A 27,464-nucleotide genomic window follows, 5' to 3' on the forward strand; every position below is an offset into this window, starting at 1 on the left:
TAGGCCTGGGTAGCTTCCTTTATTTGATGCTATCCAGAACACATGTATCTTTTCTAAGTGTCACATCTATTTCTGCTATCGGGCTAATATCTGTCTCCTCCTCTGTATTTTGAGTCACAAGTATTCCATCACACTAGCACACTGTTTAGAAACATTTGCTGAGTCAACAACTTTATTAACCAAGTAATCTAAACCCTTAGGAAGCCATCTAATTTACTTAGGACGGCAAAATGTCTCTCCATTCATTCATTCATTCACTCACACTCACTCACTCACTCAACATTTACTAAGAGAAAAAACAGCAAAGTCAACTCTCATATACCCATCATTCACCTTCAGCTATCAACTCATCAATATTCCTATCCATTTCCTGCCTCCACCCAGATTATTTGAAGCAAAATTCAGACCTATCACTTTATCCACAAATATTTCAGCAGGTATCTCTAAAACAAGGTTTCTCAACCTCAGCACTATGGACACTTTTGACCAAATAATTCTTTGTTATGGGGGCTGTTCTGTTCACTGTGGGAGGTTTAGCAGTATCCCTGGCTGCCAATAGCACCACCCTCCACCTCCCGAGTTGTGACAACCAAAAATGTCTCCAGACATGACCAAATGTCTCCTAAAGGGCAAAATCTCACCCCGTTAAGAACCACTACTTTAAAAGATAGTAAGTTTTTAAAATGTAACACAATCATAGCTAATACAATTAACAGTAATTCCTTAAGATCACTAAATATCCAGGCAGGATTCAAATTTTCATGTTTTCCCAACAATCTCAATTTTATTTACCAAGTAAGTCCATACTTTGCAATTGGTTGATATGTAAAACTATAGGCACAATATCTCACCACCTATTATTTCTCTGCAATTCATTGTTGAAGAAACTGGGTCATTCATCCTATAGAGTATCCCCACAGTATTGGTTTTGCTGCTTGTATTCCAATAATACCATTTAACACATTCCTCTGTTTCTGTACTGTCGGTGAATTCACATTTAGATGTAAAGGCCTGATCAAAATCACATTGTTTTTTGGCATGAGTATGTTAGAGGTGCTACTGATTACTTCTATCAGACGGCACAGGCACATCATGTCTGGTTAGCTCTCTTTTGGTGCTATTAGCAACCACTGGTTGCTAGATCCACTATCTCATTAGGGATTGCAAAGTGGTAATATTCAATTTTTCCTTCATCACTTCTTGGATGGAAACCTTCTATAAAGTGAAACTTCCCTTCATTGATTATTTGGTTACCTGAGGTACAATATGAGTTCATAAAAAGATCAAGAGAAATGCTAGATTCAATCTGTTTATTTACCAGTTTTCAAACCAGTGAGTTGGTTCCCTAGCTGCCTTCACAGATGACCAATGCAGGGTTGTTAGTGCTTACACGATTAGTGCGAACTCATGTGTTGCAATATGCTGCAGCTACCCTTATCCGTACTCAAATTGTCCCATCTTTGCCATTAGGAAACTCCAAGTTGACTCCTAGGCCCTTCTGACACATCTTCAGTAGATTTTAATTATCGTCCTTGTTTTCTAGTATAACTAGGTATTTCAGGCTTATCTTGGACATTTTCTGCCCTAAATCAGCCATTTCTCCATGAAGCCCTACTTCCTTTATTGTGAAATGGTATGAGAAACCTCACTGTGGGGGCTAGAGGATGGGTATTTTTTTTTTAAGTAATTAAACCTTTCCCAAACACTTAACTGTTAACTACGGCCATCTACTAAATTATTATTAAAAGATCAAATCACAGGGCGCCTGGGTGGCTCAGTTGGTTAAGCGACTGCCTTCGGCTCAGGTCATGATCCCGGAGTCCCGGGATCGGGTCCCGCATCGGGCTCCCTGCTCGGCGGGGAGTCTGCTTCTCCCTCTGACCCTCTCCCCTCTCATGCTCTCTCTCTATCTCATTCTCTCTCTCAAATGAATAAATAAAATCTTAAAAAAAAAAAAAGATCAAATCACATAGTAAAAAAAAAATTCAGAGTAAAAACAATGCCAAAAGGCTGTTGTTAAAAAACATCCCCTTCAGGGCGCCTGGGTGGCTCAGTTGGTTAAGCGACTGCCTTCGGCTCAGGTCATGATCCTGGAGTCCCGGGATCGAGTCCCGCATCGGGCTCCCTGCTCAGCAGGGAGTCTGCTTCTACCTCTGACCCTCTTCCCTCTCGTGCTCTCTATCTCTCATCCTCTCTCTCTCAAATAAATAAATAAAATCTTAAAAAAAATAAAAATAAATAAATAAATAAAAAACATCCCCTTCAATGTCAAAAGGATTTAGAAGTGAACAATAAAGACGCTCCCACTGACCAAAGACAAATTTAAGCATCAAAAGTAAGTAATAATGACGGCAATGAACTGAAACATAATGAGTAAATATAAAACCTGAGTTCATAATATTCCATAAAAGAGGAAGCAAAATAAAAGTAACAACAAAAATAAACAAATCACTGGTCAACACTGCATGTAATGCAGGCCCCCAACTTCCTACTCAGAAAATTCGCAATGAAAGAGAAAGCACACACTGACCTCATCTTTCCTGTATGAACTACTGCAGCATAACCAATAGTGGTGGTTAATGAGGAAAAGTTAATTTTATAGAAAATTTTAATAAACGTTCTAATGTTTAACATGTTTAATAAACATGGAAAGGATGAGAGAATTAAAAAACTGTTTTACAAGTCCTAATGAAATAATTCAGGTAAAAAACAAAGGGGGGGGTCATTAGACCAGTGGTTCTCAAATAGGAACAATTTTGGTCCCCACCTCAAGAGGACACCTGGAAATGTGTGGAGGCATTTTTGGTTGTCACAGGTAGGGGGGAGGGGTGCTACCTGGCATCGGGCAGTGGCCAGCATTACTGCTAAACATCCCGCAATGCCTAGGACAGCCCTCACAACAATGAATAATTCAGCCCAAAACATCAGTAGTGCCATCGTTAAAAAAAACCCTCCTTTAGATGAAAACCTGAACCCACTAATCAATCATAGCCCCACTAATAGTGGTTTAACACCCACTAATCAATCATAGCCCCACTAATAGTGGTTTAACCAGACATTATATGCCAGCTGATATATAATTTGCAGTATGAAATATATCATACCACCACCTATAAAGTATACTGACCCAAAAAGTCAAAACTGAATCTAATCAATTCTTTAGTGCTAACTAGCAGGGGCCAGCACACTTGTCCTGTAAAGAGCCAGATACTACGTATTTTAGGCTTTCAGGTCACATGGCCCCTGTCATGACTACTAACTCTACAGCAACTGCAGATAATACGTAAACGAATAGACATGATGTCTTTCAATTAAACTTTATTTACAAAAACAGATGGTAAGGCTGGATTTGCCCACAGGCCATACTGTGCCAACCCCTGGTATAGAGGAAGAAGTCCAATGACACAAGGAACCAAACACAGAAAATGGGACATTCTATGAGACAATGAAAATGATTCTTAAATAAGTCAATGTCAATGGAAAAAGAGGGTGGGAGGGAGCTGCTCCCATTTAAAAGAGATTCAAGAGACATAAAAATGAAACACCATCTGTGAATCTTATATGGATCCTGATTCAAGTAAACCAACTGGTAGAAAACATTTCTGAGTCAGTAATATTGTAATAACTTTATATGGTGACAGATGATTGCCAGACCTATCGCAGTGATCATTTTGTAATGCATAAGAACATCAAATCACTATGTGGTACACCTGAAACTAAGAGATGTCAAATATAATTCAATAAAAAAAGACACTTTTGATAAACAGAATCATGTGAATATGGATTGAGTATTTTAGATGGTATCAAGGTATCACCAGTATAGTTACTAAGTGCAAGAAAGTGTGCATGTTTTGAGAGATGCATACCAAAGTATACAATGGTAAATTACACAATATCTGACCTCAGCTTTTAAAATGCTTCAACAGGAAAAAAAAAAAAGAGGGGGGTAAACAAGTGTGCCAAAATCTTACTAACTACTGAATGTGAGTAAAAGGAATATGGGAGTTCATTATATTATTCCAAGTCCACTTAAAGTTTGCCAAAATAAAAAATTCAAAAAACAAAAAATAAAAATAAGTCCAACAATTTAAGTCTTTAAAGAAAAACTCCAACATCCAACAAATTCAATTCATTCTCCAAAATGGAGTCTGGTAGTGCATTAGTATTCTTTCTTCTCCAGAAAGAACAATTTCCCCTTGTAGAACAGTTGTACAGTTCAGCAAGCATTGCATCTAAAGCATGGGTACACAAACCTGCCCTATTTCTTTACCTCATTTTGATGTGTCTTTGCATTCTGCATTGTCTTCATGCTGAAAGACATGACCACGAGTGGAGGAGGACCAACATCTTTAATCACATTCACCAGGTCTGGTTTCAAGACCATTGCTTCAACTTTACACCAACTGACTGGCTGATTCAAGAGCTCTGAAAGAGAATAGATACAACAGATCAATAGCCATTGCTGAAAAAGTAAAACTACTATAATTAAGATATCTGTGATTAACTGACATAGTCTGCAACCCCATATTCTCACAAGAATGTCTTATTACAACATCTAACTAAAAATAAGCCCAATTACTGGATTGTATGCAAAGCCGTGTGTGTGTGTGTGTGTGTGTGTGTGTGTGTGTGTGTGTGTGTACACACACGTTCATCTTCTTGGGAAAAAGGTCCACAGCTTTCATCAGATTTTCTGAAGAATCCAGGACCCCAAATAGGTTTAAAAAAAAAAAAAACACCCTGGAGGAATCACAAAACATTTTTAAGAGATTCACGAAGCCAAAACAGAGTATTACAGATGCAAACACTGAAAACATCAGGTAAGAAACCAAACAAGCACTCGCCGCCTCTGGCAGTGATGCTTGCCCTCCTTCAGAGGCCACCAGTCCACTATGTACAGCAGGTGGGCGTCATCGGCCGGCTCAGAAATACATGCCAACAGCAGCACAAAGAGGGATGCATGCCAACGACCACCTGGACTCACAAAGGCCTCCCTCCCATTAAACTGCCAGGCACCGCAGGGATCAAGTGGCTCCAAACATATTCCCTATACTCACTCAAGAATACCTTGAGGAAAACAACATAAAAAAGGAAGTAGAAACACTGAAATACAGAGACCAATTCCTTAACTTCTAAAAACTGCCTCTATCAGCAATCTGGCTTTTCAAACGTAAATGTTTCCTTACGTGGATTTTTCACTTCGAGCCAACAAGGTCCTCTGATCTTTCTGTTCATCAAGAACATTTCCAGGCTGGATGTGTTGGTCCCAAATACATGAGAAAAAGTTTCTCCTTTCAAATCCTGAGGAAGCTGTGGCATTTCAGCCTGAAAAAGGCAAAGAGGAAAAAAAAAAAAACCCTTTTTTGTTTAAAACTATTACTTCACATTTTCCAAAGTCTGTATCTGAAATAAACAAAAGCCTCTCTACAAACCACCGGAAGAAACCCCTTTGATATATATGAAATGTAATTTGCAACAAATGAAATCCAAAACAATTCACAGTAGGACACAAAAACAATTCACAATGACAAAATAATGCATCTTGATGGCATCCATTAGAAGAAAAATAGGCCAAGAAGCTCCCCCAAAAGAGGATTTCTGTCCAGAACTGTACATGCCTTACTGATAAAGAATAGCCAGATAAGTACCACTCCATTAGAAGAATAAAAGCAAGAGTGGAACTCATTTAAAATGCTTCTATGGTACTTTTCATCACCACTGTCAGAAACATTTCTTAACAGTTTTCCTTTTCCAACACTGTGAGATCAAAACTCTCTAACAAAGGTAAAAAGAGGTTAAGGCCCAGTTAATTAACATCGCGTAGCAATGACCTTGCCTATCAGGAGAGCAAGAGCAGCACTACAGCGACGCTACTGATGGTCCTCTCACCTTTCTGCTGCTCAGAAGGGACACTTCAAGAGACTAATGATGTTCAACTCCATCATGTGGCATTTATTCCAGTTGACAAGTAAGCAGTTGTGCAGTTTCAACTTATTTATTTAAAGAAGCATACTTGAAAGCCGAGAAAGGCAGTACAACCGGTATTCTATATATTCAAATTAATTTTATCCATTTTAATTATTCATTACTGTAAGTCCACCTCAATGAACTGTGGGCTTGAGGAGCCCTGCTGATACTCCTAATTGAAAGCCAGTTGAAATTTCAAAAATAGAGGAATGTCATGCTCAACCAAAACCCAGTAATTTTCTTTGACTTACCGAGTATCTAACTTCCAAGTACTCAGATTTTTCTGGAACATCAGGTATCTCAAAAGCATAGTTCTTTTCCACTGGCTGGGTAAGTAGATATTTAAAAATCATTAAGACAAAAACTTTTTGCAAATTAAAATGACAAGCATTACATGCACAACACATGTCCCTGTATTCAACACTGAGGAATCTAGTATCCTTATGGAACACAAAGGTAAATAAAGCCAAAACAGCACCCTTTCCCCCTTTCCACTAGGACTAAAACATCCAATGACAAGACTTCTCCTGGACACTAGAGAACTTAGAAATATTTGCATTCAAGAAGGGAAATAAAAGATTAAAGATTTTTATAATGTTAATGTATTAAATCATTTGCTACTCTTCAATATTAACCAACTCCATCTTGCTAGAATTAGCATTAAAATTACAGCTCATATTTACTGAGTGCTTACGAAGCACCAAGGACTGTTCTAATCACCTAATAAGAATTCAGTGGCTTAACTCTTCCAACAACTCTTGAAATAGGTTCCCATTTCTCAGGTGAACAAACAGGCCCAGAGAATTCACTCAGCCCTTGTCCAAGGTCACACACTACAAAGTCGTATGGCTAGGACTTAAAGCACAAGCAGTCTCATCCCAGCACCTACACTCTTCACCATTATACCACACTATTTCTAAAATTTTAGAGAACTGATCCATCAGCCATAATTCAAAGCTCAAATAGTTAAGATGATTAACCTTATCTTCAGCAACTCAATCCTCCTCTCCTGCAATCACTGTTAAAAGTATGCTGAGTTACAAGCCTCTATGATGATGGCCAAAGGTGTCATTTATAATCACACTATAATCAAGACCGATCAATATGTAACACACAAATAACAGATTTTTGTCCTATCAGAAATAGCATCATAGTCCTGATTTTTAAATATAAAACCTTAACCTTCTGACCAAAACAACCTGCCAATAACTAATAAAAACAAGATCAGAAGAGTTTCTTCTCCATTTCAGAAAAAGAACACAAGATATGCTACAAGGATTAGAAATTACTTTGCTATGTGTTATCTTTCTATTCAAATTCAGGAAAATTATTTTCTAAGCAGTTTAAAGAGAAAGAAAATATTTTTACAAATCTTACATACTAATTTTATATTGATATCTGTGAAATTTCCATTCAATGAATTATAGCCACAAAAAAGACATTTTGCACAAAGAAGACATACAAGAACTATTTTGTAAGTCAGGAAATAAACTAATAAACGTGGGGGGAAAAATTATCACCAAATACAAACCTTGGACTTGAACTTCATGACTTTATATTTTGCTGCTATTTTCTCATCAAATTCATCATAAACATCCTTCATTGTAACTACAGTTTCTGTTTCTTTTCCTGTATTTAGATCAATTTTCTGCTCTCCCATGGAGAGGAGAGGGGAGAGAAAAAAAGTATCTGTACATGAGATCTTTTTAACAAGAAACCCAAATCTAATTTAATTTTCACCTTCAGCCATTTAAACATTTAAAAGAACAGTCTTATAGAGGAGTTCAAAGATAGCAACAGACCCCAAAAATGTACTAAACCCAATGCCCAAATCTTCCCAGTAGCATCATAAAAGCACATCAGGTAAAAAGGACTGATTCTACAAAATGGGAGAAGAGAGTTGTAAATCCTGACCAAGAAGCTTCAGATTCACAGTTCAACTGAGATCTCGGCGGGGGGGGGGGGGGGGGGGGGAGGCTGGGCTTGGTAGGGGAGTGTGGATGGGGTAAGTCCCAATTTAAAAAGGAGGAGCAAATGGAGCTGAGCTGGTTCAACGGCTGTGGAGGGACCGGTACTGCTGTGTGCACAGTAGAAGCATGACAACGGGGCCAAATGCCCTGTGATGTTTTAGAGCCATACACTCCCAACCCTGATTACTATGGCAATGAGGAGTGGGGGAGAAGATACTATTATATACTAAAACTCATACTTTGACACTGTAACAAGTCAAAAAACACCGTTTTACTCCATTCTCTATTTTTCCCAACCCAAGAAGCTGCTGACACCAGTGGTTACTAGGCAGGCAGCAAAAAAGCAGCATCAAGGCTGTGGAGAAGTCATAGCCCCGCTGAAGAATACGGCTGGTGGTAAAACATACAATGTACTGGGAATTAGAGGCGAATTACTAATGATTACCGTTTCTCGGGGAAGGAAGTAGAGTGTTCGCTCAATGTTTTTCACCATGACGCAACAGCTCACATGGGTTTCGGCGGATTCGATCCAAACTTTGCCAAACAGGAATACCACACCTAAAAGTAAGGGAAAACCACGAGAAAAGAAACATTTCAATTATATCACATTAAAGGGGCAATATAAAGGCTCACTGAATGTGTCCACACATTTATGCCTTCATGACGCATTTTTTTTTTACAGTAAATTTGTATCTGCTGCCCACTCCGCAAGCCCAGTTCGCTTACTTAGTACTTAAGCCACATGACAATATCACACTAGTAAAACCTGTAACCACTGAGATGGTTACAGGGGACAGAATGATTCTCTAATTTGGTGTAAACATTTTCCCTAGAATTAGAGACATCGCAGGTAAATGTAGACAAACCTCAGTTACTGGGGAGACATCCCAAGTCCAAGTAGACACACTTGGGGAACTACTGAGACAGACACCCCAGGTTAGTGCAGAAACCCCTGGGGAATTGCAGAGACATCCCAGGTCAGTGTAGACATTATCTCAGAAATTAGAGAGATACCCTAGGTCAGTGTAGGGAAAAAAACTTCCCTAGAACCAAGACTACCCAGATTAAAAGAAACAAAAAAAGCAAACTATTCTCCAACGAATCTCCTATTTAAACCTCTTATAAAGTGTAAGAATACTAAACTGCTTTTTAGCACTTGTACTTACCAATAAAAATTAACATTCATGTATAATAATAACTATGTATGGTACATCAATATTTTTTATATGTAAAATTGTATGTGGGGAAAAACATAATAGATCTCATATACCTTATTCTATATAATCATAAATATCTCATAATACGGTTCAACTATTCTCTCCTATTTTACCCTTTCTACCTCATAGACTACTTAAAAATCTGGATAGGTAGTGTTTGTCAGGTTCCTTGCTCTTCTATTTCTGTGTAACAAATGTTCTAGTAACCAAATCAGCAGACATGCCCCTTTTGAGATTCCTATGTAATGTATACCACAAAGTAAAAACAAGCCTTTCTAGACAGACATCAAGTCACTGTTCCTAAAAACTGGACATCAAGAAAGGACTCCAGAGATTGGATAGTCAACCTAAAAGATGGCCACTGTGCAAAATCCTGAGCTCTGGGCATAATTAGACAGCAGTAATCAACATAGCCACTCAACACAGCCACTTGTCTGAGACACTAAGAAAATTCTGGCACATGCAAAGGCTACTGTTCACAAGGCCAATTACTCCAGTTTCACAAGACAGCTCATCAGTGCTTCCTTTTGTCACTCGTTCTAGCAGAAATAAGACCATCTAAAAATTTTCATTTCTGCAGATGATTAAAATTCTTAAAAGAGTTGTGTGATTTTCAGCTGGGGTGGGGGGAAGAAGAGGAGAGGGAAGGGAGGACTGTGGGGAACGATTAAAAAAGAAAAAAAATCACAGGAGCTCAGAAAATTAAAAGTCATCCTCACAACAGTTAGAGACGAAAAAACAAAATTCCATGCAAAGAAAAATAAAGACCCTAATATTGGATTCACAGATTCAAATAGCTCATTTTACAGTCAAACTAATATCACACTTCATGCACACATTTGACACTGTTTATGCCTCATTTGCCACAAAAAGATCATGGTAAACAAAGATTACATTCCCCCCAAAGTTACTAGCTGAAACCAGGTGCAGTCAGGATTATTCAACCTTGAAAAAGTCATAATGAAGACAGGATATCTTCCCATATGCAAAGAGTAAGATTCTTTTCATAATTATGGAGCATTCAGCAACAACTGACTTACTTAGAATCTGTAAGAAAGTGAGACACAATAACAGGGTCTTTGGGAGTACTTCGTTTTTATTAGCAGCATTGATTTCACCAAGGCTCAGTGATCATTACCTGCTATCATGATGAAACTGTTCAACCCCCTGAGATTAAAGGACTTTTTTTTCCCAAGCCATCCTTTTTAACCCGTTGGCATCAATCACAGAGGACACAGCTTAAGAAGTACCGCACAAGAGCACAGTGGACTGAGGGTGAGAAGCCCAGAACTCTGCCACTAACGGCTGCCCACTTTACCTTTTGGAGTCTTAGCTTCCCCCTCTGTAACTAGACCAGATTGTCTGAGGCTTTCTCCAGCACTAGAAATTTCCTTTTACCATGGCATTTGGAAGATAGAGCAATAACAGACTAGTACCTCTTTCAAATGCAAAATATTTCCTAATAGTGCTTGAAAAGGCCGATCCTTGACTATGGTGGTACCAGGAATTTGGTAACAATACATATCACAAATTGGTTGCTTTCCTAATACAGCTGTGTTTCAATGCCTCAATCTTAACCTCCAACACCTATTACTACAGATGAGCACTAGCCATTAGAAATTTCTGTGATGACACAACTGTTCTGTTATCTGTGCCATCCATGGATATGGTAGCTACTAGCCACATGTGGCTATTAAAGCATTTGAAATGTGGCTACTGGCTGAGAAGCTGAATTTTAAATTTTATTTCATTTTAATTTAAATCTAAATTTAGGGGCGCCTGGGTAGCTCAGTTGTTAAGTGTCTGCCTTTGGCTCAGGTCATGATCCCAGGGTCCTGGGATAGAGCCCTGTATGGGGCTCCCCTGCTCTGCGGGAAGCCTGCTTCTCCCTCTCCCTCTGCCACTCTCCCTTTTTGTGCTCCCTCTCTTGCCGTCTCCCTATCAAATAAATAAAATCTTTAAAAAAAAATCTAAATTTAAAGAGCTACATGTGGACATGTTTGGTACCACAGCGGACGGTGCAGCTCTAGACCCTGTCCTGCAAAACCATGCTGTTTTTTGTTTTTTTTTTTTTTTTTAAAGAGTATCAACCGGGGTGCCTGGGCAGCTCAGTCAGTTAAGCGTCAGGTCATGATCCCAGGGTACTGGGATCGAGCACCACATCTGGCTCCCTGCTCAGCGGGGAGCCTGCTTCTCCTTCTGCCTCTCCCCCTACTTGTGCTTTCTCTCTCTCTCTCTCTCTCTCTCTCTCAAATAAATAAATAAAATCTTAAAAAAAAGACTTTAAGAAAAAAAGAGTATCAACCAGCAAACAGGGGTGCCTGGGTGGCTCAGTAGTTAAGCATCTGCCTTCAATTCAGGTCATGGTCCCAGGGTCCTGGGATTGAGCCCCACATCGGGCTCCCTGCTTGGCAGGAAGCCTGCTTCCCCCTCTCCCACTTCCCCTGCTTGTGTTACCTCTCTTGCTGTGTCTCTCTCTGTCAAATGACTACATAAAATCTTTAAAAAAAAAAAAAAACAGTAAACAAAAGGTAGAAATAATAAACTCATTTTACACAGGAAAGAAGATTGTTTCTTAAAGTTCTAATCCTTGGCAATTGACATTGGGCAATATGATGCTTTATACGTGGATTAACGGGGGAGGGGGCACCATTCATCTCAATGTGACCCATTCTTCCCCTACGCCACTATAAGGCTTTAAGAGGCAATCTCAGCAAGAGCAGTAAACACACCTCTGGCTCTCTGAAACCTTTCATGTGCATCGACAGGACTGTCAGTCGCTGTGCAGTTTATTTCAATGAACATTTATTAAATCCCTACTATGTGCTTGGTACCATACTGAAGCTGAAAATAAAAGGTCCCAGCCACCCAGAAGTTAAATAAAAGGCTTTGGGTCAAGAAAAATGCAGAATCAGATCTTTACAAAATAATATGACAAACAGTATGTGGAAAAGGGTAGGATGGGGTACCAGAGAAAGGGCCCTTAGGCCAGTCTGGAGGATCAGGAAAACTTTCAGGACATGACACACCTGGGCTGAGCCAAACACAAGGAGTAAGGGAACACGGTATAAAGAGCAACAGGTACATACACGGTATAAAGAGCAATAGGTACATACAGCCAACTATCTCTAGAACACAAAAGTTGTACATGGTATCAGAAGACTTGCTAAGGAACTTGGACTTTACATTGTAGGGAGCAGCCATGGAGTTTTCTTTTTTTTTTTTTTTTTTGTTTAAATAAGGGAATGATGTGATCAGTGCTACCCTTCTGATCAATCGCTCTGGCTGAAATGTAGGGAATGACAGCTGAGGGATCCCTTAGGAAGCTGGTGCAATGGTTTCAGTAGGCAAGAAGGAATCTGAGGTGGAAGCTGCAAGTAGAAAGAGAAGACAGCTTGTCTACTTCAGGAGGGGAAAATTAACAAGACTTGGTGAGGAAAGTGAAGGAACGGGGCAATCAAGGCTTATTCCCAATTTTCCGGTTTTGGCGGGACCATTAACCAAGACAGGGAATCAAATCCAGCATTGAGCGAATATAGCAAAGGGATTAGAATTGGGAAGGGCAGGCCCACATCACACAACTCCAGCAAGCGCCACAGTGCTGTGCTCCAGGGAGCCTAAAACACATGAAGCACATGTGAAAATGGTGTCCCCCTGAAGCCATACAACGGGGCAGGCCAGGGTTTCAGCAAAGGATGGGAAATACTTGCTCAGCCTCACGCAATCCCACTTACCAGTCTACCTTCCACTGGTGAGTAGCAAAGAGGTAACCAAGGAGGTGAGAAGGTCTAACCAAATTATCTTGTCGCAGCTAAAGGAGGTACCATTTCTAAGATGGTTTATTCTTTACCTAAGAAACTAACGCGTGGCAATTTCCTACTCAAATGGCTCTGCGCGTGTTCTTATGCATGTGATATGCTGAAGCTTCTGCCTCCCCTCCGCAGAGACAGTTAACAACTTTCCAGTTAGTCAATGCCTGATTATCTTTAAGGTAAATCTGGCCTTCAAGTCTGATGGTTAATACTCACACTTCTTACTCATTCACTTGCTTTACTGATACTCTATTTTCACCGGATGCAACCTCCAGGAAACCACTTTGAAAAATGCACAGTTGCATCTACCCTCACACCCAGACGTGGATCTGAATAAAGGCAACTCTATTTCAGGATATGTACAGTATTTTATATTAATCTGACATACTCTGGCATGCCCAGCCCTGTGGTGAAGAAGGTCTCAAGGAGTAAAAAAGGAAACTAGAGAGCCTCCTGGCTTTGAGTCAGAATTCACATTTTCAGTTCATTCAGAGGAGGACCTGGGAATCATCCTTGATTCCTCCTCTCTGTCAGCCCCCACATCAATCCATAGACAGGTTCATGTCAAAATACACGTGAGATACATCCACTTCTCTCCTTCTCCACAGCCACCACTAGGCCAAGTAACTAGCATGCCTGCCCTGGACTGACTGTTCTCCAGGGCTTCCTCACTAGCCTGACTCCAGTCTCCCCCTACCCCCCAAACACACTATTCTCCACACAAACCGGAAGGCTCTTGTTAAACTGTAAACCCAACCATATGACCACCACCCCGCTCCACCAGCACTTAAAATCCTCCACCACGTCCCCCTCTGCTCTTAGAGTAAGATCTGAATTCCTCAATATGGCTTTCAAGGTCCTTCATTATCTGCCCTTTGCCTTTGTCTCCAACTTCATTTTCTACCAGTCTTGTCCCTTGATTTACTGTGCTACAACCACATAGGCCTCCTCTCTCCAGGCCTCTGTGCTCACTGGTTCCTCAGGCTGAAATGCTCTTTATTCAGCTCAGCATGTGCCTCAAATCTCAGCCTTCCTCAACCATCCCCCAACTAAATGCCTTCATACCATTCGTCAACTTACCTTATTTACCATCCATTGCCCCCCCCCCCACCCCACTAAAATGTAAGCTCCATTAGGATCGGGAATTTGTCTAGCTTGTTCATGCCATCTCAGTGCCTGGCACACAACAGGTGTTCAATGTGCTGGATAAAGAAACAATTAATGACTGATTCCATTTAAAATAAAGTGTATAACTACAACTTTAGATACATCGAAGGTAAACTACAAGTACACGTTCCAAAATCACATATAACTGGTTTACAGAAAAAACATTTTTAAGCATTGATTATTCATACCACAGCTCCTCTCAAGCTGCGTTGCTCACACACTTTACAATGAGTGAGTGCTGCTCTCTTACTACACACGTACATGAGGACAGAGCCTTTGTCAATTATAATAACTAAACCACTTAAGGGAAAGGCAATATTCTGTATTAAAGACATACATATGATTACCTGGTTGGTTGTACTGATCTTCATAAGCATCTAGCCAATAAAACTGAAACACTTGCTCCTCATCTGTCCCTTTTACCAGTGGGAGGTGACTGGAATCCACTTGGACTTCCTGGGCTGAGAAACTGCTGTCATCTTCCTGATCAATGTCCCAACAAGAAACATCTGGGAGAAAACTTCCCCTGCAGAAATTACATTTTGAAAACCTTTCAAAATCCAACTGAGTAATTCGTAGTGCTACTTGCCAGAAATGTCATAAAATGCTCTTACAAGTAGGACGTGGTCCCTTTCCCAGGATCTGCCTCACGATTCACCCCCTCTGCTGGCTCACTCTCTTGGTGCCAAGTCTTGACAGCCACAGGCTCCACATCCACTTCCTCAGCCTCCATGGGCTCATCAAAGTCGCCATCTTCAAAATCCATTGCTCCTGAGTCCTCCTTGTCATCTATACACAACGTTGGCAGCGGCTCTCCTGTAAGCGTCATCACACATTCCCATCACGTACCACTGCTGTGGAACACAAGGGCCTCCCCAGCACAGCGACAGTGGCCTACCCTTTCTCCCACACTGTGTTTGCAGTTCTCTTCCATCTCCAAGCTGGATGTTTTTTAACTTTTACTGCTGTGGATTCAAATCTTTCACAACTGAACCTGCCATCACAATACCTGCAAAATCACCTCCACTTCCTCCTTCACGGCGCCTCCATTTCTGACAGCATTTTGCAACTGCTCAACACCCTTGTAGGTCTGCCTGACGTCAGACTTACCAGCAAATTCAGCACATTTAAGAGGAACTGAAGTTAACAGGGGCTCCTTCCTTGAGACAGGGGAAGCGGTTTTTCCTGAAGGAATTGCCTGTAAATATTTTTAAATGTTCAGTTAGACCTGCATACCAAAAAATACGCAACTGTCCTACCCTAACCAGAGAAAATGACAGTTCCCATTATACAACAATTTTATGTATTATTAATGTAACAGCTGCCATTATTTTACTGTTACCTATGTTTACAAAAAAATACTTGTTTCCAGGAAGAAAATCATTGCATTTAGCACAGCTGTAATACCTATAATAAACACATACTAGTTACTAAAAATTTACTATGAAAAGACCAGGCACATGCTATTTTTGAAATACATGAAACTATATAATGAAATGGGAGTCCTAATTTAAAACAAAAATCAAGAACAAATTCAAAAGCATTTCCCTCATATAGAAAATCAATAGAGTAAGTTTTAAGCAATAATATAAATCAAGATTGAAGGTATCTCCACACACTTTACCTTGGAGGTGTGCACAGAGAAAGGATTCAGTGAAGCTCCAATGGATCTTTTCCTCTTTAGTATCATTATAGGTGGTGGAGTTATTTGAGGTTTCTAAAAGGAGGAATAAGACATAGCCTGCCATGCTTGGCTTACCACAAGACAGAAAAAGTGCATTTCTTCCCCCATTGAAGCCCAATAAGCAAAGCATTTTTTTCCTTCCCTGCTCCCCCCTGCAGATCTAGGTTCATGTACTGCAGTTACTATAGCAACAATACCACAGACTCACAAGAAAACCAGAATAGATATTAAATCCACCTCTCACCAATTTTTTCTTTTTACAACTTAACATACCTTTCCCCGACCCTTCAAGGATATTACATTTAAAAACTGTCAAACTAGGGGCGCCTGGGTGGCTCAGTTGGTTAAGCGACTGCCTTCAGCTCAGGTCATGATCCTGGAGTCCCTGGATCGAGTCCCGCATCGGGCTCCCTGCTCGACAGGGAGTCTGCTTCTCCCTTGACCCTCCCCCGTCTCATGTGCTCTCTCTCTCTCGTTCTCTCTCTCTCTCAAATAAATAAATAAAGTCTTTAAAAAATAAATAAATAAAAAATAAATAAATAAATAAAAACTGTCAAACTAGAACCACACGTGTTGGTGTCAGTTGTTCTAATCAAGGGTTACTGAGAAACACACCTCTAAATGAGTCTTCACGTGAAATAGCCCAACTGCAAATTCCCAGAGCAGCTGAGCCTGTCTGAGTTCTCTCAGGGACAGCTCACTGACTCTTCCTTCACTTACTCTCTGAATTCAAGATGAGCATCTCATGCCTGATTGTGCAGACTGACAGGTCTCAATCTCTTTCGGGAACATACACTGCAGCAACTGAATACAAGCAGAGTGCATTCCCAGAACTGACTCGTGTGTGTATTCTCACTATCTCAAACACATCCCCACGTGGCCCCGTCGACATAATTGCATAGCTTCTAACAGCTGGAAACTACTCACCTAAAGCGGTAAGAAACCAATTTGGAGAGGTGTTTGGGCAGGGGGGTTGGTTTTTTTGGTAGGGTTTTTTTTGGGGGGGTGCATGTGGTGGTATTATTGTTGAATTTTTTGTTTTAAATTCTAGCAACAGTCTGGTTTGTAAAATTACTGAATTGTTTCTTCAGCCATGTCCCCTGCATATTTGACAACTCCCAGAGAATGACTTACCTCAGTGTTCAGATCCAATAGAATGTCACCTAGCAGATCATCCTTGGATAAGTCTACAGCTTTCTGGAAATTATAAAGAGAGGGAGAATGACAAAGCCCTGCACTTCATGTTTTCACCCCACCCATGTGTCTGTGAAAGGAAGAACCCAACCAGTCAGTCCTTGCCTCTTCAGTCCTGAGTACTCATCTACTGTTCACAAGTCTTAACAACCACCTGTGTACATGTAACTCCTAAACCTAGAGCTCCCATCCTGTTTTCACCCTCATTCCATGATCCTCCTGCTAATCAATGAAACAAACACACCGTCCATGCAACTTTTCATTCACTTTTCTATCTCCAAGTTCCAAACAATGAGGTACCTAAATTCACCTGGAAATCTACATCCACCTTCGTGACTGAAATCAGGAAAACACAACTGAAATAGCTGAGCTCAAATACACTGAGCACCTATTGTCTATACAAATACTAAATTTACTTCTCAAAGGAAAAGACAAAATATCAGGAAACCATGAAACTCACATCTGCAGTCTTCTTCCCAGCACTAGCAATGAACATTGACTTGATACTGTTTGGTTTTGTCACCGCAGCCTTCTTTACATTCCTCTTGTCTTTGGTACGTGCTTTATCATCTTTTCCTGTTGGAACATAACTGATTTATAAACATGTACTGGCAAAAATCAACATGGGAAACTAAAAGCCAAGTCACCTGCCCTCTGTATAGGAGAATGAGAAGAAAAACATAAAGAATTAAAAATACAAAATATGAGATTTTATACATGGTACACAAGAAAGAATTGTTAAAAGCAGCTTAATTCAGGAAAACTTGGGCTAAATGTTACGAAAACTGATGATGGGGCACCTGGCTGGCTCAGTCGGTAAAGTATGTGACTCTTCATCTCAGGGTTTTAAGTCTGAGCCCCACATCGTGTGTAAAGATATTAAAAATAAAATCTTAGAAAAACTGAATACCAGAATAAGTTATTAAGTGGGACTGTTTAATGGCTATTATTAGTGTGAATAAAAACCTTATTAAAATGTGGAGGTTTTGGGCGCCTGGGTGGCTCAGTTGGTTAAGCCACTGCCTTCGGCTCAGGTCATGATCCTGGAGTCCCGGGATCGAGTCCCGCATCGGGCTCCCTGCTCAGCAGGGAGTCTGCTTCTCCCTCTGACCCTCTCCCCTCTCATGCTCTCTATCTCATTCTCTCTCTCAAATAAATAAAAAATCTTAAAAAAAAAACTTTAAAAAAATAAAATAAAATGTGGAGTTTTTTTGGGTTTTTTTGTTTGTTTTTCCCAAGAGAAATAAAATGATCAAGCTCATCTGGAACCAGGGGATTAGTCTAGCAGCCTTCATGAGATCATCTCTTTAGTGCTATCCTGAATCTGGCAGGAAAACTATGAATAGGATTACCAGTCATGGTAGTATAGCACCCTAATTTCCATCTTATGAGGAACAGCAACGACACACACACAATATGTTATAACAACACTAAATGGCACAGACACATCTGCTCAGTAAAGAACAACTTGTGCCATGTTTTCTCTTATGGCCATGTGTAAATCACCTACGAATTCTTCTAAATCTGTCAGTTTTACTCTCTCTCTCTCTGATTCATTCTAGAGAAGTCTCTATCTCAAAAAGACCTAGAATGAATAACTTATATAGTGTGGTAGTGGCGTAAGAATACTCAGACCAGATGAAATAGAAAATTGAATCCAGAAAAGACCAAATTACTTATGGCATTTAGCACATAATAAAGGTGGCATCTCCTATCACTGGGGAGAAGATGGACTTTTTAATAAGTAGTGCTGGCTACCCATTTGTAAAGAAGTAAGCCAGTATAAACACCAAATAAATCACAGATCAAAATTTTTAACATGAGAATATGCAAGACATTAATAAAAAGGCAAGTTCCAGGGCACCTGGGTGGCACAGTCAGTTAAGCCTCCGACTTTTGATTTCAGCTCAGGTCATGATCTCAGGGTTGTGGATGGAGCCCTGTATCGGGCTCTGTGCTGGGCATGGAACCTGCTTAAGATTCTCTTTCTCTCCCTCTCTCTCTCTCTCTCTCCCCCTCCATCTCTTAAAAAAAAAGGGGGGGGGCAAGTTCCTTTGTAACCTGGGTGTGGGGAAAGTCTTTCTAACTGATTCAAAATCCATCTGCAAGAAAAAAAAACCTGATAAATTCAATTACAACAGAAACAAGTTTAAAGACAAAACATGAGAAAATGTTTACAATGTTTTGCAGATAAAGGACCAATTTCTCTGATAAAAAAAAAAAATGCCCTGGATTTAAAAATCCCCCAAACCCAAAAGGAATGTGCACATAAAAAATATATAAACAGGGGCGCCTGGGTGGCTCAGCCATTAAGGGACTGCCTTCGGCTCAGGTCATGATCCCGGGGTCCTGGGATCGAGCCCCGCATCGGGCTCCCTGCTCAGCGGGAAGCCTGCTTCTCCCTCTCCCTCTGCCTGCCGCTTGTGTTACCTCTCACTGTGTCTCTCTCTGTCAAACAAATAAATAAAATCTTTAAATATATATATACACACACAAACAGCTATGACATTTTATGAAAAGAGGCTCAACCTCATGTGTAAAAGAAATGCAAACGAAAAGCACACTGAACTGTCGTTTCTCGTGTATGGGGGCAGCAAAACTCCAAAAGCCTCACAATGTACTCTGTTGGCGAGGCCATAGCAGTATAAATTGTTGGGAGATGGGAGTGTACAATGGGACAAATTGTTCATGGGAGTGTACAATGGGACAACTCCTAGAGCAACAGCTCATAAAACTTCACGTGCATTTTCCTCTCTGAGCCAGCAATCCTCCTTCTAGGAATTTTCTCTGAGGAAAGCACAATATGCATCAAGTTATTCAATGCAGAATTACTTGTAAAAGCAAATTACTGAAAATCTAATTGACAACTCAGCGAAACCATTTGAATACACCATCATCATACATTTATACAGTAAAATACTATGCAACAATATAGAAACAAGTAAAAAAAAAGATCTCTATGTGTTAATATGGGATGATTTTCAGGATATCTTGTTAAGAGAAAAAAACACAAAGCACAAAAGCATCTATAGAAAAATATCTTCTGTGTAAGAAAAAAGTAAATAGGGGCGCCTGGGTGGCTCAGTCATTAAGCGACTGCCTTCGGCTCTGGTCATGATCCCAGGGTCCTGGGATCGAGCCCCGCATCGGGCTCCCTGCTCCGCGGGAAGCCTGCTTCTCCCTCCCCTGCTTGTGTTCCCTCTCTCGCTGTGTCGCTGTCAAATAAATAAATAAAAATTACAAAAGTAAATAAAAATATATATACATAATTCCATTCCTGGGTAGATACCCCAAAGAACTGAAAACAGGTGTTCAAACACAAACTTGCACACAAATGTTTATAGTAGCACTATTCACAATAACCATAATGTGGAAACATCCCAAATTACATCAACTAATAAATGGACAAACAATATGCGGTCTATCCATGCAATGGAATATTATTGTCATAAAAAAGAATGAAGTACTAACACATGCTACAACATAAGAGAAACTTGAAAACATCATGCTAAACAAAAGGAGCCAGGCACAAATGGTCACATATTTTATCATTCCATTTACCTGAGATATTCAAAATAGGCAAATCCATAGAGACTGAAAGACTAGTAGTTGCCAGGGGATCAGGGAAGGAAGACTGGGGAGTGACTGCTTAATGGATATGGGTTTCCACTCGGGGATAAAAATGTTCTGGAACTAGATAATGGTCATGACTACTAGCACTGTTAATGTATTAAATGTCACTTATGATAAATTGTATGTGTATTTAACCACAATAAAAAGGGCATTTTTTCATGTGCCTTAAAATGAAAAAGTTTGTAGGACATTTGTGAAAAATATAAGACAAGAGAAATAATTTTTTATTGAGATCATTTGGCAGTTTGGAAACAGAATATAATTGATGGTCAAAATGTTTAGAGTACAAAATATACAGGTCCTAATACAGGGTATCAAAAGAGAAGGTCAAAAGAGGTTTGAATAGCAAGGAAGGTTTCATAAGCAGGCTTTAATCTCACCACTGTAGGTTAGTAGTATCTAGAGAGAAGGACAAAAAGAAACATAAAAAATAGGAGTCAACATTTGATGTAGAATCTTCCACAATTTTAGTGCTTCTGTTTATTCATTTTCCTACTAATTTTTTTCATTAGGACTTAGTTAATATTTGAAAGCATGTCAGGGATTGGATCCACACCATAAAGAGTTGTCCTTTCACATCTATACAAAACTCTACAATGTCTTCTAAGTCTTTAAAGTGGATTGCAAAATTCCATTTCCCTTCCTAAGATCTTGAGATCTTATGGGGCTCTCCTGGGGGACACTGAAACAGTTGGGACTTCCGGGAGAATGGTGGCAAAGCATGGAATAAAGACTTCCAAGACTAGCTCTCCTCCAGAATGCCAAGTCATCTCTTCACTGATGTATTACTGGGAAGAGATAACAAGATGACAATGGAAACACAAAAATGGCTCATTTACTCAACAAATGCTGCATACTTTCTCTGCACTTGCTACTGTGATTGGCAATGAGATGACTAGGACGTGGGTCCTTTTCTCAATCACCTCCCTGTCCAGTGCAACCTAATTTACAGCCAACAAAAGTCATGTCCTGGTAAGTGATAGGACTCATTCAAAATGATACAGACAATGAACAACATAACCAGAACTCGAACAAAGGCCTCCTCAGTTCAGGGAGATAAAAAAGCAGACAGGCTCCTTTCGTTCTCTTCTTCATGGACACATGAAAAAATGAATACACAATTAGCCACACTGTGACCAAACGGTACCACTGTGTAGAGTTCCTGTATTACACAGGTTGGCAGAAACAGGAAAGACAATCCACATATTCTAACTTAATGAATGAATAAATAACATCCCACATTTAAAAAAATACACACATCCTTATTTTTTTGTAAAAGGAAAAACATGAAGGATAATCAGAAACTATTAAAAATGGTTCTATGGAAATGCGTAGAAATGAAGAAGTAGAAAGCACAGGGATAAGAGTAAGATTCACCTATCTCAATATTGTTTTGGTTTTGAAATCATAAAAATGTTTTACAATATTCAAAAAATAAAATTAAAATGAAAGGATTTTTTAAAACCCTAATATGAATAAACACAAATGAATCTATGGAGTAAACTGATAAATAGCATACAGAAAACAATTACTTCATACACCTTCCAAACACAATTCTCTAACTATACACCTTTACCAAGATATAAACCAAATAAAACTGCAAAGAAATTATAAACTTCATTTAGAAAGGTTGTCAGCAGGCATGCTAGTTTAGTAGCTCTAAAATTTCTAAAATTATTTTGTGTTTATTTTAGAGGACAAGGGTTTTCACTGGGGTTGAAGGCAGACACAAATATAGAATTGGGGAAAATGAAGAAGAACCCTGTGGTGCTTTATCTGAATTGAATGTATCAGTATGAAATCATGACATATATATAAAAATCTCTGAATTCTGTTCACCAAAAGGGCCTACAAACCATTAGACCCCAGTAGCAAGGAGTACCACCCATCTCCCAGATCTGAATACCATTCTCCACTAAAGGAACCATGACTCTTAGGGGAAATGGTTGATTCCAGGTCTGGGACAAGACTAATACAAGGAGAACCTGGAACATCTTGTTGGTCCAGGAAGCATGGAAATGCTCGAAGACTGATGGTGTCATGTCAAAAGGACACAGGAGGCAGCTCAAAGAGGCTCCCACTGCCAAATGTGGGATAATTTGAACATCACAAAAATAATGATAATGGATACTGAACTGTAACGGTAATTTTCAGTCCATGAGTTTGAAGTGATCATTTTAAAAAGGAGAGAAAAAAATCATCAATAGATGCTGAAAGCATTGGGCGATAGCTGGTAGCTGGTAGGGAAAAGAGACACACAGTCTAAAATTTCACCCCATATTTACATTAATACAAAGGTGGAAAGGTAGCTTTATAAGGAAGAGATTTGACAAACATCATTTTAACCAAGAGATCAAACTTAGTATCACCAAGAATGGGACAAAGTGACCTTATGTGCCCCTGATAAGATCAGTGGGAAGGATACAACTTCATCTATATCATATTTTTGTTAGGATATTTAACCTGACTCTATGCACCAAGAAGCAATCAGGCAAATCCCAGACCATGGGACATTCAACAAAACCAGCCCAGTCCCTTCAAAGATGTCAAGGTCATGAAAGACCAAAAAAAAAAAAAAAAAAAAGCCAGAGGGGCAGGAAGAGAGGATGGCACTGTTGCACACTAAGACTCAAGAGACATAAAAACTAAGTGGACTCCTTCTGAAAAAAACAGAGATCATTTTGGGCTAAATAGGGAAATCTTAATATGAACCAACATATTAGATGATACTATGAGAAGGGTACTGCGGCTAAGTAAACAAGCATCCTTGTTCTTAGGAGGTCACCGATGAAGCATGTAGAGGTGAAGTGCCATGGTGTTTACAACTTACTTTGAAATAAGTTGACCAAAATAAAGTCTGTTTGTATACAGTTGAGAAGGGGGAAGAAAGTAAACAAATGTAGAAAATGTTAAAAATCCACAATTTAGGGCCCAGACTTTCTGAAAAGGGCAAGATAGCACAGATTTTAGGCTTTGTGGCCACGTATGTCTGTCTGGTGCTATGGCGTGTTCTTCTCTGCATTTTTCTTTTTTTAAAACACTTTTCAAAAATGAAAAACCATTCTGAGTTGGGGAACTACACAGTAACAGGCATGATTTCCTTCTGGGATAATGAAAATGTGAGACTGATTGTGGTAATGGCTGCCCAACTCTGTGACTACAGTAAACACCATCGAAATGTACACTTTAAATAGGTGCATTGTATGGGATGTGAATTACAGCTCAATAAAGCTGTTTAAAATAAACTGGCTGTGAGTGGGCCATAGTTTGCTGACCCAGGATCTACAATGGTGATAATAACGAAGCAAATCAAAAAAACAAATACTAAAGATAATTTCCCCTTCATATTTTACAGAAACTAAATCAGGCTCGTTTACTCAAAAAAAATGTTTTGCCAATGATTATGTAGCTAAGAAAATCTGACGCATTCATTTATATCATTTTAAATTTTGATTAGACAAAGCAAGTTGATTACTAAACCTTATTATTGTACTGTACCACTATCAAAGAGCTAAAATTTTAAGTACACCAATTCAGCAGGAATTAAAAGACATCACTTATTGCTGCAGCTCTCAAAATCAGCAAGTCTAAAATGACCACAGAACTGAAATTCGAAAATAAGTAAAAGAGCAAACTCTGGATGATAAAGACATGAAACTTCATTTCATGGTGTTGTTTTTGCCTTTTACATTTAATTTTTGACATAACTATGCTTCTCTCAATATTACAACATATTCTACACCTAAAAACAATTGTGGTAGGTCCTTTTCCTTTAAAGGAAACTGTCAAAGTACCAAGTCATCTCAAATTTTGATTCTTTCCATCTCAAAATGGCACTCTCTTGAAAACAAAATATAGGTACCTTTCTCATGAGAATCAAGGGCATCGTCTTCAAGGTCATCATCAAAAATCTCTCGGCCATCTTCCACATAGCCAATACCATCTGCAGGAACAAAATTTAAAATTGGGATCAAGTTTCTAAAAGTGGCCAGTAATTTTTTAGCCACAACAACAAAAACACCTTTTATACCTACTCAGATGTTCTCCTGGCCTGTGCCATTTTTAAGTGCAGCAGAATCCTGTTCAGACAGGTATGAGATGAAACACAGCATCTACATAGCAAGTTTGCTGTGTCAAAACCAAAGGACATATGCTATGCCCATCTAGGTGAGCTAGGGAAATGATCTGGCCCACAGCATCAAAGTCTGCCACAACAGGATGCTTAACAGTAGTTTTACTCTACCAAAAGAGTAAAAAGCAAAAGAATCAAGATCACAGAAGCCCAGAAAAGCACCTCAGTCTATGAGGGGAAACTGGCAATATGGCTAAGTCCAACTACAGAAATAGAAACATAAATACGGTCGCAGGTGCAATCCACACCACTCCCCGTGGTCAGCCCGCGCATGCCCAACAAGTCACACTGGACAAGCAGGAACCAGTGACTTTCAACATAGGTTGTAAGAACATCAGAACCAGCCTCTATCTGGTGCTTTCGACTGTCCAAGTTACTCTTCACGCATATAGTTTCGTGTAATCCTCACAGCCACTCTGTGCAATAGACAGTTTTCTTATCCCCACATCACCTGAGGATACCCCACAGGCACGTGGTTCTGCCCAATTCCTACAAAGTCATTTCATGGAGGATTTACCTGAGGTATGTGCCTGGATTCTCCAAAATACCCCAAAATAAACTTTCTATTGTACTCCCTCCGCACTCTCAAATAATTTATTTGAGAAAAATCTGAACCAACAGTACCATCTTAACAGTCTTAGGTCTGCTCATGCAAAGCAGCAACTCTACCACATAAGACCAGATGAAAAGCAATTAAAACAATGCCTAGGAGGCAATTTCTTCCCACATACCATCATCCACGATCCAGTCATCATCCTGGCGGGCCTGAACCAGCTTCGAATACTGTTCTTCATCAACTTCTTCATAAACACTTGTGAAGTCCTCAACCTGCCATCATACAAGTTTGAGAAAGCTTCAAATGGAGTTAAAGTGTTAAACAATTCTGATGAAAAACTGTCAAATTGAAACTGGAATGGCAGCCTGAAGGAGTAGCTGCAACCAAATCATGAGTTCTGACATTCAACACCACTACCAGGTTTTCCTTAAATAGACATCAATTAACTTAGTATTCCTTTTAGGTGGGTGTTAACACAGATATTAAATGATTCCATTAGCATAATATACTTGTCACACCATCAATTACTCATCTACTTCATAAAAAACAAACTGAATTATAGCCAATTCTTTGTTAGCTGCTTTGGGGATTATTCACTTATAACTTCTAGACTGGTTTCTCTTAGCAAACTCATAAGGCATGCCAACTCCCTCTCCCCTAGCTGATGTTGCCCTGCAAACTGACAATTTTAATAACTATTCAACCAACCAAATGTAGTTCAAAAGAAAACCCTCCCCCACCCACCCACCCCCCTCAAATCAGCAAAATAAGCGAAAACAAGCATACTCTCTATTCTACGGGTACACTATAAATAATTTTTTGAGTGATCCCTATCTGTATTACCACTGATCCGCTACCATTCTCAGGTCTTGAGACTACAGACACTGAAATGCTAAGCTGTGTGAAGGGGAAGTCCTCCAATAACATGAGCTGCCCAACTGCCAGAGGGCCAGAATGCTGGTACCTCCTGGCATGAAGAGAGCAGACCACCTCAGCACAGTTTAAGCAACAAGCAGAACAGAGGCACACGACCTCAGCTGCCATCAACTGACCCAGATGAGAATTTGGTGGGCTGCTTAGAAGAACTCATAGATACCAATTAAAAAATGCCCCTTCTCTCCGGAGTTCAAGTGGGTAGCGAGTAGAGGAAACGACTAACCCCAGCGGAAGAGCTAAGAGTCCAGGAAAAATCACTGGGACACAGAGTTTCGAGAGCCCAATGGGCAGAGCTGACTGGAGTCCTGCCACAGCTACAAGACTTATAACAATTACAGGATCAGACTTAGTTTTACCTGCTGTTTAAGCTGTTCTATAGGGATCACTGGCAAATATTGATCTAGCCTTTCATCATCTGATAATAGAAACTACCTGCCCTACCAAATTAAGTTTTTGACAACACAAACACAAACACAAACTAGTCCAATTAATATTACTCTACTGACCAATTTTCTTTTGGCAGGGGAAGGGAACCGGCAGGATTATTTGTTTTGGTTGAAGTCCGTGAGGCATTCTTTGTCTTACTTAAGCAACTCACTTCTATACTATCAAAAAGACACCAGAAAACTACCTTAGAAAAACATTTTGAGTAAAAAGTCATTTTGACTCTGTCAAAAAAAAAACCGTGCTACTGCTTGGCATGAACTCTCAGAGCCATGCAATTAACATGAGTGATTAGAGGGAAATCAGTCACATTGTGTCAACATCTGAAATGCCCCCACACAACTCCTTTATAGAAGTACCTACATTAAAAATGCTTTATTCCTGCTTTACTATAATCCTTTTAGCAACCCTTTGTGATCTGGCTGACTCACTTAACTCGAGTGAATGATGCCAAATGACAAAAATCTTCTACTTTCTTAATTGCACAACACAGTATAGGCCATGGTTAAATATGCATATTCTGAAGCCAGACTGTGCTCAAATCAAGGTTCTGCCACTGTGACCTCAGGATTCTCACCTATGAAATGCTGTTAATCACAATATCTAACTTTTCATGATTACTGGAAAGATTAAATAAACGAACATATTTGTAAAAGCACTTAGAACAGTGTTCACTAAAAAAGTATAGCAGCAGTTGCTGTTATCATTTTTTCCTCGTATGAATTAATCACTTTCAAGCCCTGAGGCAGCTG

The 27,464-nt window shown here is 39.6% G+C and overlaps 1 protein-coding gene across 3 annotated transcripts in view; it reads right to left on the minus strand.

Moving 5' to 3' along the window:
- Positions 1-27,464, minus strand: part of POLA1 (DNA polymerase alpha 1, catalytic subunit) — a 301,449-nt gene that overhangs the window by 268,204 nt on the left and 5,781 nt on the right. For all 3 annotated transcript variants that reach the window (XM_088028848.1, XM_028122620.2, XM_028122621.2), the window contains exons 3-15: positions 25,508-25,604; positions 24,507-24,587; positions 17,472-17,587; positions 16,952-17,014; positions 15,758-15,850; positions 15,244-15,331; positions 14,748-14,949; positions 14,481-14,659; positions 8,383-8,495; positions 7,499-7,615; positions 6,219-6,293; positions 5,187-5,325; positions 4,271-4,425 (exon numbers count right to left, since the gene is read on the minus strand). In XM_088028848.1, coding sequence (XP_087884974.1) covers positions 4,271-4,425; positions 5,187-5,325; positions 6,219-6,293; positions 7,499-7,615; positions 8,383-8,495; positions 14,481-14,659; positions 14,748-14,949; positions 15,244-15,331; positions 15,758-15,850; positions 16,952-17,014; positions 17,472-17,587; positions 24,507-24,587; positions 25,508-25,604 — 1,518 coding nt within the window. The remainder of the gene's footprint in view (positions 1-4,270; positions 4,426-5,186; positions 5,326-6,218; positions 6,294-7,498; positions 7,616-8,382; positions 8,496-14,480; positions 14,660-14,747; positions 14,950-15,243; positions 15,332-15,757; positions 15,851-16,951; positions 17,015-17,471; positions 17,588-24,506; positions 24,588-25,507; positions 25,605-27,464) is intronic.

This window comes from Eumetopias jubatus, unplaced genomic scaffold (assembly GCF_037043125.1).
Source record: "Eumetopias jubatus isolate StellerSeaLion01/CBP00866 unplaced genomic scaffold, mEumJub1_p1.0 scaffold_11, whole genome shotgun sequence".
In the NCBI taxonomy this organism is placed as follows: Eukaryota; Metazoa; Chordata; class Mammalia; order Carnivora; family Otariidae; genus Eumetopias; species Eumetopias jubatus.